Raw genomic sequence first — 18,362 nt, 5'->3', positions numbered from 1 at the left:
TCTAAAAACAGCAAGTAATGATAAGTATGTATCTTTATATCTTCAGTATGTATCTTTAAAAATACAAGTATAGGGGCGCCTGGGTGGCACAGCGGTTAAGCGTCTGCCTTTGGCTCAGGGCATGATCCCGGCGTTATGGGATCGAGCCCCTCATTAGGCTCCTCCGCTAGGAGCCTGCTTCTTCCTCTCCCACTCCCCCTGCTTGTGTTCCCTCTCTCGCTGGCTGTCTCTATCCTGTCGAATAAATAAATAAAATCTTTTAAAAAAATAAAAAAAATACAAGTATAAAAAAAAACCCGTAATACTATCACACATAAAAAAAATTAATAGTAATCCCTTAATAGTGACAAATAGTGTTCTTATATCTCCAAATCTCTCATAATTTTTTTAGACAGTTGAATTGTTGAAATCAGGATCCAAATAAGACCCACATACTGCATTTGTTTGGTAAATCTCTAAACCCCTTTTTCTCTACAGACTCTTCTACTTACATATTACTTGTAGAGTAAACTGGCTTGTTTGTCCTATAAATTTTCCACAGTCCCGATTTTGGTCATTGTATTCCCATGGTGTTATTTAATATATTCCTGTACCTTCTGTATTTCCTATAAATGAGTAGTTAAATCTAGAGGCTTGTTAAATTCTGGTTAGATTTGGGGCACCTGAGTGGCTCAGTTGGTTAAGCATTTGCTTTTGGCTCAGGTCATGATCTCAGGGTCTTGGGATTGAGCCCCATGTTGGGCTCCCTGCTCAGCGGGGAGTCTGCTTCTCCCTCTCCTTCTGCCTGTCCTCCCCGCTCCCCTCCCCATCCCACTCATGCTCTCTCTCTCTCTCTCAAATAAATGAAATCTTAAAAAAAAATTCTGGTTAGATTATCTGGGGGATTGGAAGGGAGAATACTTTATAGATGTTCCCATCCAAGGGCTATAATGTCTACATGTTTATTTTTGTGTTCAGATAGGCCTTAAAAGTACCTTAAAGATATTTTCCAGTTCTCAGTGGATTCAGAGGTTGTCAGTCTGATCTACTCAGTGTAAAGGGGGTTTTAACTAGGTTGAGATGAAGTCATCTGCCTTTATTGATGAAGCTCTTAGAAACATTAGTTCTTGAGCCACTGAGGCAGCAGTCATGGAGAGTTATGCTGTTGCTTATCTAACAGACTTTCTTTCTAATAGCTGGAGGAAGAGCTGAAACAGCAGAGAGAAGCAGCTTGCTTCAAGGCTCGTCCAAACACCGTCATCTCCCAGGAGCCCTTTGTTCCCAAGAAAGAGAAGAAATCCGTTGCTGGTAGTATTATATGTACCCTTGGGGAATCAGGGGAGAATTGTCAGACTTCCCAGGGGGGATGCTGGGACTCAGTATCAGCTCTGTCAGCCAGAGCATTTGCCTTTAGAGGATCTAGTTCTCTTCTTAGACCGGGTTTTTTGTCTTTGTTGAACCATGTACCTGTGTTGAGTTTGAAGTGTATGTTGGGGCCAGATTCATAGAACAAGAGCCTGGGCAAAGGCAGCTGGCATTTCAACAGCAGTTATTGGCTTTACTTTACAAAGGGTAGTAAGTGAGGGAGGAAAAGCCAGGAATTCTTTCTGGAGTTCTCCATGAAGCAAGCCTTAGGTATAAACGTTTGATTCCTTAAGCACTGGGTAAGGTGTCAGAAAACTGGATTCTCCTCCTACATCTGTTTTAGAATCACTATGTAGTTTTGAGCAAGCTATTTCATCTGTGTGGGTCTTACTTTTCTCCTAATTAGATGGTTTCCAGGAGCCCTTCCAACTGTTAAAATTCTAGGACTTTTTGTATGTGGTGTGTTCTACCTTTCTGCTAACAGGCCTTCCCTAGAGCTTAGCCTTTCTGTTGCCCTGCGTGTCCGTGCCACTTGCTGCATCCAGGGGGCTACGTTTATGCAGGTCCTGCTTGTGCACCAATATTCTCTCTGTTTCTGTACTCAGAGGGCCTCTCTGGTTCTCTAGTTCAGGAACCTTTTCAGCTGGCCACCGAGAAGAGAGCCAAGGAGCGGCAGGAGCTGGAAAAGAGAATGGCTGAGGTAGAAGCTCAGAAAGTCCAGCAGTTGGAGGAGGCCAGGCACCAGGAGGAAGAGCAGCAGAGGGAGGAGCTGGCCAGGCTACGGAAAGAACTGGTAACTGGGCAGCATGAGCACTCACTAGCCCACGGTTATCTCTATTTTGTTTTCTCTGTACCTTGCTTTGTTCCCGAAAGGATCTAAGGTAGCCTACCAGGACATATCAAAGATGAGTGATGGTGGAAAATCACACAAACCAAGAACAAAGTTGTGATGTGAACAATGTTGAAGATGTGCACATTGTGACCCATGTGTCTGCCAAGTTTGCGCCATAACTTTGGCTCTTTTTAGAAACGAACTGTTGGTTACAAAACTCACAGTGTTCATGAGATACAAACAAGCTAGTTGTTAAAAAAAAAAAAAAAGTACATTTAGTCTTGATACAGAATTCAGACAGAATTTCTTCCAGGGGTCTTGATAAGGAGGGTGTGCTGTGGTAGAACATGCGCAGTGAGGCTCTCCTAGGACTTGTTTATTTATCTAACTTATTTATTATTTCCTTTCGACTTACGAAAACCAAAGTGGTTTTACAGTTAGACAAGGATACATAGGTAGGGAAGGACATGGGAATTATGTGGCAACTGTATTTTCGTTTTCCTCTTAATAATTGACTCAAATTCCTTGGGGTTATAACACATATTGGTCTATGTGACCCTCCATGCTAACACTAGCGTAATGATTTAGATATTAAGTTATGCAGAAAGAAAGCTTAATTCACATTAAGAACTTTTTCACTTGGAAGGCAGCAAGGTGCATTAACTGCATTATTGAGCAAAGAGAGTTTCAGATGGAACTTCATGTGATTGATAAAAGAATTATTATATAAATACATAAGTTGTTGCAGTTTTGTCTAAAAAGGCGAGGCCAGCTGCTGATACAGCTGTTGGCAGAGATGACGGTGGCCTCAAGAAGGTCTGGGGACAAACTATTAAAGGGACTAGTTTCCTGGCAAAATCCAAGCTGCCATTTGCTGATTGGATAAAGAAATGATAAAAAATGATCCCCACTCTAGATATGCTCACAAAACTAGTCTTTTTTCCAGCCTGAAGTTCTTTGATTTTTCAACGCTTGGTACTGCTTCTTGGGTTTGTCCCCGTCATAGAGGTGCTACTTACAGTGATTCTCAGTATAGGCTGATGTCAGCATCCTTTTTTTTTTTTTTTTTTAAGATTATTTATTTATTTATTTGACAGAGAGAGAGAGACAGCCAGCGAGAGAAGGAACACAAGCAGGGGGAGTGGGAGAGGAAGAAGCAGGCTCCCAGCAGAGCAGGGAGCCCGATGCGGGGCTCGATCCCAGGACCCCGGAATCATGCCCTGAGCTGAAGGCAGACGCTTAACGACTGAGCCACCCAGGCGCCCCTGATGTCAGCATCCTAAAGCACATTTCCGTTAATGCTAGTTAGCTCTCGACTAACCTGACTTGATTCAGGATTGTTTTAGACTGCCCAGAAGGAAGGGTGGCCTTCTCCCAGCAACCCTTCCTGGTTATTGTTTTTGTTTGTTTGTCCATGGTTTTGGTGAATATTAAGACTCAAGCTTAAGACTGTACTCTGGGAGATTTATTTTTTAACATATAGTGTATTATTAGTTTCAGAGGTAGAGTTCAGTGATTCATCAGTCTTATATAACACCCAGTGCTCATTACATCACGTGCCCTCCTTAATGTCCATCACCCAGTTATCCCAGTCCCCCATTCCCCACTCTGACAGATTCTTAACATGTATCTCTTTTCTGCTGCGATTGTGTACAGCCCTGTTAAACCTAGTAATAAACAATCAAGTTGGAGTTAGTCTTGATGTTCTTTAGTGCAAGCTGAGGGACCCCCAAGACCTGAATAAAAACCTACTTGGGCTCCAAAGCTCACGTGCTTTTCTATTATGCTGTGTTGCGTTCCTCCCCACCCTTTGGATCGTGACTTGGATTTATAAGACTATACAAACATTTTCTCAGGAAGAAAAAAAATAAAAACAGCTATACTCAGTACTTTTCTAACATCCTGATCAGTGGTAACTATCTTCCCTTGCTCTGCAGGTGCACAAGGCAAATCCAATACGCAAGTACCAGGGTGTGGAAGTAAAGTCCAGTGACCAGCCTCTGACTGTGCCCGTTTCTCCCAAGTTCTCCACTCGATTCCACTGCTAACCTCAGCCGTGAGCTGCAGACACCACCTGGGAGCAGGAACTGCTCTTTTCATCAAACCAGGAGCCTTCTTTCCTTGTCACCAGGGCATGGGGAGAACCCGTCTTTCTAGACTTTTACCTGCTCATGCCTAACAGAGCGTACCTGACAAGTGTGGACTCCAGTTTTGTTGAGAATTGTTTTCCTACATTATTGAGGCCAATAATGAGACTCAACTGATGCATGTCTCCCTCTGACTTCATGTAGTTACTTCCTTTGAACCATCAGTTGACCTTTAATATGAGTCTTAACTCTGACTAGAGTTTAAAGTCTCTGTATCAGCACAGTATACTTTCTATTGCCTCTTTGCCCCCTCCCCCTTTTTTTCTATTTTAATCAGAAAATAAAGATAGTTAAATACTAAGATAGGATTTAAGTCATGGCTTACCTGAGGAACAGTCAGTATATCAGATTCTTTCCTCATCTCTGCACAAAATGAATTTAGAGTTAAGGAGCCTGTCTCTACGAGGGTGGAAGCCTCATTAACTGCACAACCACAAGGAAGACCGCGGACCCACGGGGAGCCTCATAGCAGCCACCGGCAAGTTTTGGGGCAGAACTGCTGTTAAGGCACATTCTTCCCTTGTCAATGCTGATAATAACAGGGAATGCTGCGTAGTACACGTTTTAAGTCCTCTGATAAACTGGAGCGGAATAAATATGTTTGTCTTCCCCTCCCTGATTTTGTTACTTCCTGTTTTTAATTCTGTCAAGCCCCTTTGGAGGTCACATCTCACTGGAGAAATGGGTACTTTGAGAGGAGGAGGGTCCAGGAACTTTTAAAGCACAGGCTCTGTCCTTAGAGGAAAGTGCTTTGTAACATTTTTCTGTCCTTCTGTATTTTGTTAACTCCCTTCCAGGAACCACTCTGGAAGGCAATTGTGTGTTATGCCTTCACACAGATCTGTGCCTTCTTTCCTAAATGTGCTTTTTCTCATCTGGCAAGCTTCCTTCTAAGACTAAAGTAAAATCTTTTTCATAAATCCTTCCTTGACCACCTGACCTCTGCAGGCAAGGGTGATCATTCCTTCTGTGTGCCTCTCAAATGCTTCTTGTATATGTCTCTAGTAGAACAGTTATACTGCTGAATTACTTGTACTTGTTCACGAACTGGTAGAGACCCAGATACCTAAGATTTTCTTAGTCCTTGAAAATAAAAATTATTTTAGTCATCTCTATACTTTTTGTAGCTGGCACAGAATTTGCTAGATCCATATTAAGTAGTGTATTTTCTTTTAGACTCGGCATTATTTATGAACTCTACTCTTTACTAGTCCTCTACTCCTGTGCTAAAGGATATAAAAGCATCCATAGTCTGCCCAGGCCAGTCCTAGGCACCATGGAGGATAGTAAACCTGTTTTATATTCCTTTCATTTATTCATTCAGTGAGCATTATGAACAGGCTGTTGTAGATTCAGCGATGGATGACAAAGCAAGACATGATTTGCAGATCACTGAGCCTCCTGAAGACCCACTGATGCAAGATAGTTTCTTTATTCATTTCCTAGAAGTCTAGTATACAGGTCCATCCATTTAACAACTATTTACTTGGTGCTAAGTGTATATACCTTGGGACCACTTAGTCTCTGGGAATACAGCAATGAACAGAAATAGAAGAACTTGCCTTCATGGACCTTACCTTTTAGGAGGGAAGACAGACTATAAGCAAGCAACTGTCCTCTCTTCTGTCATGTGGTAAGTGTTTCTCTGCTGTGTGGAGAATAGACTGGAATGGGATGGGAGGCATGTAGGTGAGAGCTAATAGGAGCTTGGGCTGGGGTAGCAACAGTGGAGGTGGTGAGAAACGGTTGGGTTCTGAGTGTATCTTGAAGTTATAACTGGCAAGACTTACTGACATATTGGACGTGGTATGCGAGAAAGAGGGTAGTTGAGGGTACACAGGTATCAGTCCTGTGAGAAATCCAGTTCTACCTCAGCCCTCCTATCTCTTGTGGATTCCTGGAGGGTTTTTATTGTTTCTGGTCACCTCTTGCTTGGGTTTCTCTCCTATTTATCTCTTGAGCCCCTCTGTGTTTATCCACTGTGGCTTTCCCCACTCTCTCATATCATCAGTTTTTGACAGTTCACTATCCTTCATATATTTCCATCTGGTATCAGGTGTCATATATTTTGCCCATTTTTTGGTTTTGGTCGTTTCAGGTAGGAGAATAAATCCAGCCCTCAAAATGAGGGTTCTGGCAAGAGCATACTGAGAATTATGGACCTAGCAGATCCTTCTGGATTACCCTCTCCAGACAGGGCCATGTCGGGGTGGTAATGTGTGACAGTCTTGGAGAGGCAATAGAATGGGATTACATTACTTCAGAACAAAGAGCTTAAAATTGAGATGCAGACATCCATTGCCTCCTGCTTCCCAGAATTCCTCAGTTTCCCAGCAGCTGGCTGTTTCTCCTCAGCTCAGTCTGTCTAGTACTGAGTTCTCTTTCAGGAACCTCACGTGACCCTCATTTCAAATACAGTCTCCCATTTCCTCCCATTTCCAAGCTTAAAATTTCCACTTTTATCTTTTTTTTTTTTTTAAGATTTTATTTATTTATTCGACAGAGATAGACAGCCAGCGAGAGAGGGAACACAAGCAGGGGGAGTGGGAGAGGAAGAAGCAGGCTCATAGCGGAGGAGCCTGATGTGGGGCTCGATCCCGGAACGCCGGGATCACGCCCTGAGCCGAAGGCAGACGCTTAACCGCTGTGCCACCCAGGCGCCCCAAATTTCCACTTTTATCTTACAGAGGAAGTCAGGTTCTTTATCCCTTCAGGTCATATTGTAGTGGGAGCTTCTCTTTCAACACTCGGAGGTTGCTCTGAAATTTTCCTAAGCAAAGAACCTGTCTTCTGATAGGAATTTACTGAATTTTACTGAGAAATCTGGTGGTCACACTTCACTTGGCAATTGTGCAAAGCTCCTAGCTGATGCACACATGCAGATTGTTAGAATTCCCACAATTTCTGGGAAGGACTTTGTCTTCAGTGTTGTTTTGATTCGGTCATGGTTTCCCATTGCTAATAGTCTTGTGCTCATTAACATACTTGTAAGATTACTGTTCACGCTTACTGTGGTTGGTTGTTTTGTCCTTGTGTGATTGCTTTGTTGCCATCTTGACTGCTATTTTATTCCTTGCCGGTTCTTTTCCACAGAGTTTTGTCCCTGGAAAGTGGAACTTGAGTGGTAGACAGGCTACAGTTGCAGCTGCTCCAGAGTTTAACGGAGATGAGACCTGTAGACAAGGCATTGTAACACAAGATAAGATGTGACTGAGTAATGTGAGACACTGAAAGTACTGAGGGAGTTCAGAGATTCTTTTTGGAGGTGAGATTGCAGTTCTTAAAGATGTGTCTTTCTTTTTTTTTAAGTGAAAATTGCCAAAGTAGTATAGTATGTCTTTTGGAAACAATTAAAATAATACAGACCATATAGAATAAACCATGCAAGTCTCCTTATTTCCCTACTCTCGTTTCCCAGGAGTACCCCGTTGATAACAGTTGCATATTCTTCCAGAATATTTTTATGTACACAGATTTCTAGAGCATTTTTCTTTTTTTGTAATAATAAGATTATAGCATTCTGCGTTTGTTTTTAATTTGTTCTTTGAAATGTTACACATTCACGTGGTTCAGAACTCAAGCTACAAAGGTAAAGTTCTCCACCTTTTCTCCCAACTGCTCAGTTCCCACCCTCAGAGATCCTGCTGCCAGGTGTGCTCCTTTGCAGAGATAGAGTCACCATAGATGTATTTCTCTGTCCTTTGTCCTTTTATTTTCATACCAGTAGTATCCTGCTTTACAGTGTGCACCTTGCTCTTTTCTTACGCATTCTGGATTGAATGATGTTCAGGAGCTACCTTGGGCGTGTCCTGGCTTCCCCCTGACTGAAGTATGAAGCCTCTTAGGAGAACCTAGTGACATGGAGGCAGACCTGTAGAGGGGTCTAGATCCTCTGCAGATATCCTAGGCTAGTGACCTGAAGTTCCAAGGACTTGAGGACAGGTCAGCAACACCTGGTCTTTCACTTCCTCCTGGCCTAGCTGAGCCTTGGGGGCTTTCGTGGCTTGAGTATCTGGTTCAGCCTGTGCATCCCCTTGGATAAATCTTGACATTGCTTCCTTTGCAGTCCCCTTCTGAATCTTATCTGCTGGGAAAGTTCCTCATTGCTGAGCGTAGCAGTTAAAAAAGCTGTTAGTCACGTGGCTGGGCTCCTATTTCTGCGCGGGCAGGCTGAGTTACAGCGTGGTGGTGTGGGTCCAGGTAGGAATCAGTCAACATTCTGAGCCCTGAGCTGCCATCTGCCTTGCAGCCTGCTGGGATGCTCAGTTTAGACAACATATAAAGTTTCCTGGATACGGGACAAACCCAGGCCTATGGAAAGAGCAGGAAGGTTAAAGCGTGTGGTACTTTGAGTGGTGACGAAGGCGTAACCAGGGAGCTGACATGTTTGCACCAACGCCAAGAATTCCAGGACAATTTGTTATCCAGCTGAAGCCAGTGTAGTTGCTACAAAAAAGAAGCCTGGGGACAAAACATACTTCTCCCTTGTTTCCTTTGTCTTCTTGCGTACCCACTCTATTTTCTGGCATTGCAGTGAAGGGTACGGACACTGAAAATGTCTCATGGTGTTTGTTATTTTCGTTCTTGCAAGAGAATAAGAGACGGGGCTCAGGTCAAAGCAGGGCTCTTATGTGCTGAGGGTATCAGCTTCCTGAAACGGTTTGGCAGATGCTGACATTTCACCCAGAGAAACCATAGTTGGAGGCGTAGGGAAAAAGGCTTAGAAAACTCTGGGTTTTATCGGGAAATATTTCACCAGACTAAACCTTGACCTGAAGGCATCAATTACCCTCTCCCTTTCCCTTGCAATTTTGTTAGCCAGAAAGGAATAAAAACCTGACCCGTGTGATGTGCTGAGACCCGCGTAGTTACGGGACTAGTATTCCCGAACATCCCAGGCAAGTATGTGAATGTGCCGAGACTTGTAGCCAAGTGCTCTTGCTCACCTTGTTTTGGCACCAAAGCTATTCCCAGGTTTTCTTTCAGGAGCAAGGGTGGGAGATGCAGTTTTCAGTGGGTCAAGATACAAAATAGAGTCAGTGGTCATAAACTGTAATATGAAAAACAGTTTGGGGCAGCATTGTTCAAGCTTGCTTGGTGGTAAGGAGAGTTGAAAAGGCTCTGGCCTGACACTGACATGCTCCCACTCAGGAGCGCGCGCACGCAGTCGGTGTCCCAGAGATAGCCTGCTAAGTGACTAGAAAGTGACTGAATTTGCTCTATGCAAAAATATTGAGTGGGTTTTACAACGTTTTTTTTCAGTTTTTAAGGTAAGGTTTATTGTTAATTATATACCATTCAGACAATACCTGATAATAGGAAGAAAGAGAAAAAAAAATATATCACCCACTTTGATCACTGGTACTTCTTCGTATAATCTGTTTTTTTCTTGTATGAAACTTTAGTCTGTTCCTCTACACTGAAGGGTTTTTCTTACCACATTCACATATTTGCCTGGGATGTTCTGGGATGTTTCTGGGATATATGTGTGTGTCCGTGTGTGTTTCATTTAGCATAGTAGTAACTCAAATGTAATTCCATATTCCTGCGTACTTTGTAAATGCCAATTTTAACAGCTGCGTACTGTTCCATTGTTTGGAGTTTGCTTCTCCCCATTGAAAATGCTTGTTTTGCAAAAAGTTTTTCCAGACTCTATTTATAGGACAGATTTGTTTGTGCCTCTAATGTATCATGTTTGTCTCTAAACGAAATGTTTCAAACCATTTTCAAGCTTTGTAATTAAAATTTTTAAAGAAAATATAAACCCCTTCCAAAAGCATAGTTAATGACATTATCCTGGCATTCACATTTGCAAAATGGAAAGCTCCTTTTGGCTGCTGTGATGTCAATGTTACTGGCACTCATGCCTAGAGAAAACGTTTATTGGCCTTTGGCAAAGCCTTTCTGGAGACAACTCTCGTTATGTTATTTTAAAGTGTTAGAACTCTGCATTTTCAGACAGACTTACATAGTTGATTGTTGTCTCCAAACCTTCAGATAAGATTTGAAAAGAGAACACCCTTTGTCTTTCTTAACTCTACCTGGGGCTGTGATGTGTCTTTTGGGAAGAGAGGGGCAGGAAATCTAATCTTACTTCTGTCACTGCGACTGCGTGACTTGTAACAAGTCACTCTCCTTTTCTGGACTTCAGTTTCCACATCTGTCAAACGAGAAGATTGAATTGAAAAGATCAGTAAGGCTCTTTCAACTTGAGTATTTTCAGAATTTTTAACAGGCCATTTGTTCTAACCACACCAAGCCTACTTTCGTATTTATATTTTTCTGTAGCCACCTGCTCAATCACTGGAAGAGGGCACCTCTAGGGAGCTCTCCCGCCCTTGGATTGCCATTTGAACTTCAATGAAGTATGTTGGAGACCAGTGTGCTGTCTTGTTGAGGACTTTCCAAGGGTTGTTCTGGAAGCGGAAATCTAGCCCAGATCACTCCAGGGGACTAATCCCTGAATAATGTCCTCTGACACACACACATATTTTCTGATATTTCTCTTGACCTTGGAACTGGTTAAAGACTGCACAGAATGTTCAGTGAATTCTTACAGACTACCACAAGGAAGTCCCTCCCATCCTTGGCTTTTCCAAGATGTGAGGATATCTAGTAGTGGTTTTTCTATTGTTGGAGGCAGTTTAAGGACATCACAGTAAAATTGATACCTTGCCTTGCCTTCTGTTTCTCTCCACTGCAGTTCAGTTTTTACAGCGTTCGTGGTCAAGGGGACTTGGACTGCTTTGGGTTAATTGTCACAGGATTCAGGAAGAACAGCAACAGTATTTAGTGGAAGAAGCCCTAGATTAGGAATTGGGAGAGCAGCTTCAGGCTTTCTGACCTTGAGCATGTCATTTGAATTCTCTGGATTCAATTTCCTCATCATAGAAGTTAGAACGATGTTTCTAGAAGGGACCTTTCCTCCCGCTTTTTGGATGACAGTTTGCTCCCAGCTTTAATATGACCCAAAGGCACTCTGAGCAGCAATGGTGACTGTCACATTGGGCACTTACTCCCGTTGGCCAATGTGACTCAGTGTGACCGTGCTTGAGTCATATGCTCAGTATTAATTATCAGTGGGTATGTGTCACCAGGGGTTGCCAGAAGCCCCTGCTGTTTACCCAAAGCTAACAACCTGACAGGACAAGGCCAGCAGCTGCAAGTTTACAACCAGCAAAAGGAGCAGAGAGACCTCTCAGAGACTCCATGGGAGTTTGTGCAGGCAAGAAAGGAGAGGGATTTGAAGTCGAGCCTGCAGAAACCACCCTTACTGGCTGGAGGTGGATGTCTACACTGGAGGCTCACTGATTCTTATTGCTCATTAGCCTTTTTCTTCCCCTTGTGGTAATTTGTTTCTGCAGCAGTAGGGACAAATACAGGAAGCCACAGAGCGCAAGCGGTCGGGAGTCGGAAGGGGCTGCCAGTTCCCATTGCCCTCACAGCTTCAGTTTTTGTGCAGCTCCCTCTCCTTGAAACATTAGCTGTCGTGACAACTGAGCGTTTCTGCATTTTCCTCACACACATACAGAACATTGCTATCACTCAGAGGCCTCAGGAAAATGGGTAGGAATTAGGCTGCCAGTTCAGCAGCTGGGCCTGGGGGCTTTTACCTGGGACAGAGGTCCTCCGGGTGTGGTCTGTGGACCAGCAGACCAGCCTTATCAGGACTAGAAATGCGAATTCTCCAGCCCCACTGCAGACCTGAGTCTGACACTCTGGATGTGGGGCCCAAAAATGGGTGTTTTAACAAGCCCTCCAGGGGCCTGACGGACGCCCAAGCGTGAAGACCACCATGCCAGAAGAGACGGGCAGGTCCTGCGAGACAACAGGTTTCCCAACTTGAGGTTCGATGGGCCGGGGAGCCAGCAGCCATTCTCTCCCATGACCCTCAGTGCCCAGGCCAAGCAAGAGGGGATCTGGTGGGCAAGAACACGCCTCCCCTCTGGAGCTCCCTGGGGTGTCACCTTTGTGAGATCTGTCCCTGTGACACAAGAGAGCTGCTGATTTGTTGAGTAGGTGTTTATCTCCCTAGCCAACACTCCATTACCAGAATAAAGGAAAGCAGAAGGCTTTTCCACAGGGCCTTCCAACAAGTCATATGACAGATGAGGAAACTGAGGCTCCATGTTTAAATTACTGTCCCTGAAGTCACACTGCTCGTAGGTGGCAGAGTGTGGATCCAGGTCTGTCTGCCCTCGGGTGCCCTCTGCACCACACCAGGTGCCTCCCTTGAGTAGGGCCAGCTGCAGGGGATGGGCATTCTCAGGAGCTCCTGACTTCTTTTGGAACCAGATGACGCTTGATCAGAGACCCCCCTGGGTGAAAAAGGGATTGTTTCTGTCAACCTCCAGGGCCAGCAACTTAGGACTTGGGGAGCAAGTATCTTGTGAAGGTTGCAGTTTGGGCTGGAGCCCACTCAGCTCTTGACCTTGCAATGGGAACCTCCAGCGAAGCGTCCCAGCGGCTGGGAGGCAGGTCCTCTCTCCCCACTTTCACCCAGCAGGCATCTTCTCAGACCGTGCTGGATGCTTGGGTTCCTGGCAGGGAGGTGGCAGCTGTCGGTCAATAAAGTCACAAGCCTTGGCAGGACTGCATGCTTGCCAGGGTGGTCCAAGTGCCCGGAGGTGCTTTGCCCCAGCCCCCTCCTCATCCCTCGCCATCCCAGGCAGGGCCGCTTCTTGCAGCAGCCGCTTAGAGCTTGCCATGCACCCCCTGGTTCTTATGGGAACCCAGTTTAGCAAATGGACCTCAAGTTTTATAAATAGCACAATGGCAGGCTGGGAAGCCATCCTGTGCAACAGGACAGAACATGCATTCCCCGCTTTTTGAGCCATTTCCTGGGATCGTGTGACAGGAGTAACTTCTTACTTGCAAAGTTGAATTACTTTCAACTCCCAGGTCTATACTCCGTACTTGGGTCTTGCTTCTACTCTTTTATGTGTCTGCATTTGTCCCCCGCCCGCACCGGCCCTGCCTTCCTGAAGTGGTGCTTCCAAGTCTGCTCCTGGGACGTTTCCTGTTCTTGGAACAGCTGCACCAGCCTGGGGTACCCTCCTGCTACTTGATCCTATAGGGAGGTGTCCAGTGGCCCTGGGTAATTTTCAGATGACCTTGTTCCTCTGACGTCATTACCTGGCTATTTTTGGCTTTGCTGTTTATGCTGCGGAGTTGGGCTGAGACGGGGGAGAGGGAGAAAGGGAAGGTTTCCCATCATCCCAGGCCCCCCCCAAAGTGGGAGCGCTTGCTCTTCAACACTTACAGAGCACCTACTGAATGTTGGGCCGCGGGCTACCAAACTGATGACGCAGCCTTAAGTCTTCACTCACTCACAGCGTTCAGTGGTATAGAGGAGTAATTAAGCATGAGGGTTCTGGAGCCGATCGCCTGGGGTTGACATTCCCACGCCACTGGAACACTTATCTCTGAAGCCTCGGGCAAATTACTCCTCTGTGCCTTGGTTTCCTCTTGGAAATGGGAGTGATAGTATCTACTTCATAAAGTTGCTATGAAGATTAAGGGAGTTAATACGGCACACGGTAAATACACAACATTTGTGGCTATTCCTACTAATAATGGCACCCCTTTTTGTACTAGGTCCTTGGGGTACAAAGTCGGCTGACAGGGTCTCTGTCCTGAGCGGGGTCTGGATCTAGGTCCCCAGAGCCCCAGATGCTGAGACAGTGTGCACGGTCCACATAACAAGTCAGAAGGGAACACCCACCATATGCGCCATTGTACCCTAACTTGTAGGGGCATTTCAAAGAAACGAGGTGACATTCTTGTCCTGGAGAGCTGCAGAGCAGTGGTTCTCAACCCCGAATGCACATCCGAATCTTCTGGGTTGCACCTCCCAAATATTCTGCTTTAATTGGCCTGAACTCAGGGCGGGCTCAGGCTTCGGGAGTTGTGAAAGCTCTCCAGACATTTCCCATGTGCACTGCGGTTGAGACACGCAACCCGGGCTCTCTCACGAGGGGCTCAGAGCTGGCCTCTGACTTGGGGGTTCTCACACTTGGGCGTGCATGAGAACCACCTGAAATGCTGGTTAAAGAGAGAGTCCTGGGGCTCCCTTCTAAAGAGGCTTCATTGAAAACCAACCCGGGGAGCCTGGGCACTGAGAAAACCTGCTGGAGCCAGGCCTTCATCTGAGAAGTCATCCTTGACCAGCAGCCCCAATCCATGCTGTTTTTATATCTCCTATATGTAGCTTGTACCACTTTCTGTCTTGAATTATAGAAATCTGTGTGCATATTGATACATTTCAAATTATTTATTAATCCATTTAGAGTCACAAATGGTCATTTTGAAAAGATTGGAAGATCCAAAGAATGAAAATCATCTCTACTCCCATACCTACTAATACGTGTATCCCTCCAGACATCTTCTCATTTTCGTAATCAATTTCTTTAAGGTTTTATCTATTTACTAGAGAGACAGCGGAGAGAGCACAAGCAGGGAGAGCAGCAGGCAGAGGGAGAGGCAGACTCCCCACTGAGCAGGGGCTCGATCCCAGGATCTGAGCCGAAGGAAGATGCTTAACGGACTGAGCCACCCAGGCAACCCCTTAATAAATTTTTTTTTAAGATTTTATTTATTTATTTGACATAGAGACAGCCAGCGAGAGAGGGAACACAAGCAGGGGGAGTGGGAGAGGAAGAAACAGGCTCATAGTGGAGGAGCCTGACGTGGGGCTCGATCCCATAACGCCGGGATCACGCCCTGAGCCGAAGGCAGACGCTCAATGACTGCGCTACCCAGGCGCCCCTTAATAAATGTTTTTAACAACAAAAAAGGACCCTACTTCATGAATGATTTTACAATCATTTTTCACCGAAAATGCACCATGTGATGATTCTATCGCTATTCTTCAACATCTCTGTGTCCCCAAAGTAACCACGTTAGCCCTTGCCACAGATTAGAGCATTCAATAAATAATCTTAGCAATAAAACTCCACGATTTCAAGATGAATCAGTATGTCGTTTGAGCTTCCAGAGGGATCTCTGTTCAGTTTGCCACACAGAGTGTCCATAGATTCTGCTTAGCAGCCTCGGAAGGAAGGACAGGATCTTACCTAGGCCTTCCCCAGAGGCCTGAGAGGTACTGCCACAGCCCTGGGCTTAGGGGCCGGAGGTGAGAGAGGGCAGGAGAAAACAGCCCTGAGTGGCTCCCTTGTCAGGACCACAGGAAAGTTGTGAGGGGAATTGGCTGCTCTCCTTGGAGTCAGAAAGGTTACTCAACTCCCTGGATTTTCCATCACAGCCGAGCAGGGAGAGGGTCAGACCGGGAAATGTCTTCTCTGAGCAGGGCCTTTTAAAGCCTCTTGGCTGGGTCAATTTCCTTCCAGGAGCCAGGGAAGCAGTGCCCGGGTGAAGTTAACCCCTCCACTCCCAAGCAATTCTCCCAGGGATGGGTGAGCCGGAGAGCCCAGGCTTCTGGAATGTAGAGCCATCCAGGGCAAGAGGCCTAAGGAGCCGTGAACTCTGGCTGGAGAAACCTTCCTTCTGGCCTTGTTAAATCCAACAGGCATAATTGCATCCTGCTGACCTTAATTCCCCTGGCGGGTGTAATTGGTCCTGGCATTGCCCCACTTCCTGCCCTGTCCCTGTAGAGGCAAAGAGGGAGGCTGCACAGCTGGTGCGGGGCGGGAAAGCCCCGTTTGAAGGGTGGGCAGGGTCTCTGGCAGCCCCCGGCTGGGAGGATGAGGTTTCCCCATGCCCCTCCCCTGTGCCTCCAAGGGAGTGCTGAGAAGAAGCCCGGGGACTCCCAGGGAGCAGCTGGCTGAGCTGAGCTTAACCCTGGGCGGGGGAGCAAGCTGCAGGCAATCCCGTGGATCCGGAACCAGGCCAGCCTCTCATCCCAGCGGGAGGGACCGCGGAGGAGCCTGCCGGGCCAGCTGAGCCCTCTACCTGGGGTGTCCAGCTCTAGAGCCCGCAGTGCTGCCGGGACTGCGCCAAGCACTCTACATACCGTGTGCTCGCTAAATGCTCCCAGCCGCCCTGGGAGAGGCAATGGGTCAGAGTGGTTATGAAACGAGCCTGGGCTTAGACGAGTCCAACCCAGCTCTGTGAGTTTGCCCCGTGACTCAGTTTTCCTGCCACACCTGTGAAATGGGGCTAAAATATCTGACATTTATACAACACTTACTGTTCTCAATGCTTTATCCACCTCCCCTCTGAGGAAGGTGCTCGTCCTGTAGATAAAGAAAGGGAGCATTTGTCCAAGCCTCAGTGGCTAGTTCTCAGAGCTCCTTAACCACTGCTGGTCTCAGCGGGAGGTGCTGCCGGATTCAAATCTGCACACTTGGCCGCTATTCAGCGGCTGTGTGACTCTCTCCGAGACGAGCCCCTTCCCCTCTCTCAGCATCAGCTTCTGCACCTTCAAAGTGGCCTAATCCTTGGCCCCGAAGCCTTTGCGAGGACCCTCTGAGCTGGGTAAAGCCCTTGGCGGAGTCAGGCCTGCTCTGAGTGCACACTTAGTAAATACTCACTCAGTAAATACGGTGCCGACGACCAGGGTTAGTAACAAGGGAACGTCAGCAAGGGCCATGGCACCAGCGTAACCCCACAAACCCAGCCCAGGGCCTGGCTGGCCGGTGGCTCACTCACCGAACCCTGCCCGGCAAGTACATTTGTGCTGGAGTGCGCGCGAGCATCAAAGCCCTTGCCCTCGAGAGGCACCCAGGGACCAGGCTCCCAGAGACCGTCACCGGCGGGGTGAGCCTGGAGCTGAAGGAGGCCAAAGGAGGAGGGCCCAACACCTCCCGAGAAACCAGAACACGCTGTGGGAAGGAACAAAGAGAGGGCCCGTGGCTCCCAAGAGCAGGTATGGAGAGGAAGCGTTGCAACCTTCAGACACTGTCAGACCGTAAAGGGGGCACCTGGCAGGGGGAGACAGGCGAAGACACCGGCTGGGAGATTCTAGGGAAGAAAGAGCGCTTTGGGCTTTGTAGAAGGATATTTCTGGCTCAACTCCCTTATGGAGTGACTTTGGGCACGTTACTCTCTTGATCCCCCGTCTTCATCTAGGAAACAGGCTGGAAGCTGCCCACAGAGTTATTATCAAGATGAAGTTTTCAGACAACGTGGATAGAGCCAACAGCAGGCCCTCAAAAAATGGGAGCTCCCTTTCCTTAGGAGAGTCTGGGTGCGTTCAAATCTGAATTCAGTCCCCGACAACCCGTATTGCTTTGGATAAGTTACGGAACTGCTCTGTGCCTCAGTGCCCCATCTGTAATAGCACCTACCTCAGTGGGTTGTTGGGAAGATCACACGAGTGAATCTACGTAAGAGCACTGAGCTCTTGGAGCAAGGCCCCCTCGTTAGTATTTTTGCTCCCCAGAAGAGGCAAACTGTCGCCTGCACCTGGGAGGAGGGAACCGCAGGTGAGGAGGGCCAGGAAGCGCAAGAAGTCATCAAGACTGGGGAAGGAATCCCAACTGTGGTTTTTGCTAGCCTCGACCACCACCGACTCCAACATTTGCTCACTTGAAAAAAAATCACTCATTTTGAATAGTATTCTGTTCACATACTTCATGGTCCAAATTTTAAAAAAAAGTAAATGCATGTGCCGTGACGTCTCCCTCCCACCCCTGCTCCCCAGTGTCTTGCTCGCCATCCCAAAGAAATTCTTATGTGTATAAGGTGAAAGTTCATATATTATTATATATATTACCCCCTTTTGCCCAAAGATAGCATATTCTACTTGCTGTTCTGCACATGGCTTAATTTTATTTATTTATTTATTTATTTATTTATTTATTTATTTTACCGTTTTGGAGGTTGCTTTGTATTCTTTCATTCACAGCCTCCTCAATCTTGTTTACAGCTACACAATTTTCCTTTGCTCAGACCTGCTGCTTTCTCCAGTCATGTCTGTCTCCCTCCCTCTGGGGACAAGGGTGGTGTCCTCCATGTGAGAATTAGATTTGGGCTTTGGGGGGGGGGAGGCCCTGAACCCAGATGCCCCCTGCAGAGCTGTTTCCAGTGCACTCCACAGAGCCAGTTCTCAAGGCCCCCCTCAGAGACAGGCTCTGGGC

The 18,362-nt window shown here is 46.5% G+C and overlaps 1 protein-coding gene across 4 annotated transcripts in view; it reads left to right on the top strand.

Annotated features, from left to right (window-relative positions):
- The window catches only part of TPX2 (TPX2 microtubule nucleation factor), a 56,060-nt gene extending 51,118 nt beyond the window's left edge, over window positions 1-4,942 (top strand). For 3 of the 4 annotated variants that reach the window (XM_044385756.3, XM_026503243.4, XM_057312603.1), the window contains exons 16-18: window positions 1,176-1,287; window positions 1,950-2,137; window positions 4,114-4,942. In XM_044385756.3, the coding sequence (XP_044241691.1) occupies window positions 1,176-1,287; window positions 1,950-2,137; window positions 4,114-4,224 (411 nt within the window). In that variant the 3' untranslated portion in view covers window positions 4,225-4,942. The remainder of the gene's footprint in view (window positions 1-1,175; window positions 1,288-1,949; window positions 2,138-4,113) is intronic. The other variant, XM_026503245.4, reaches the window with a different exon arrangement.
- The last annotated feature ends 13,420 nt before the right edge of the window (window positions 4,943-18,362 follow it).

This window comes from Ursus arctos, unplaced genomic scaffold, assembly GCF_023065955.2.
Source record: "Ursus arctos isolate Adak ecotype North America unplaced genomic scaffold, UrsArc2.0 scaffold_16, whole genome shotgun sequence".
NCBI classification, from domain to species: Eukaryota; Metazoa; Chordata; class Mammalia; order Carnivora; family Ursidae; genus Ursus; species Ursus arctos.
This window is presented reverse-complemented; position numbering and strand designations above follow the sequence as displayed.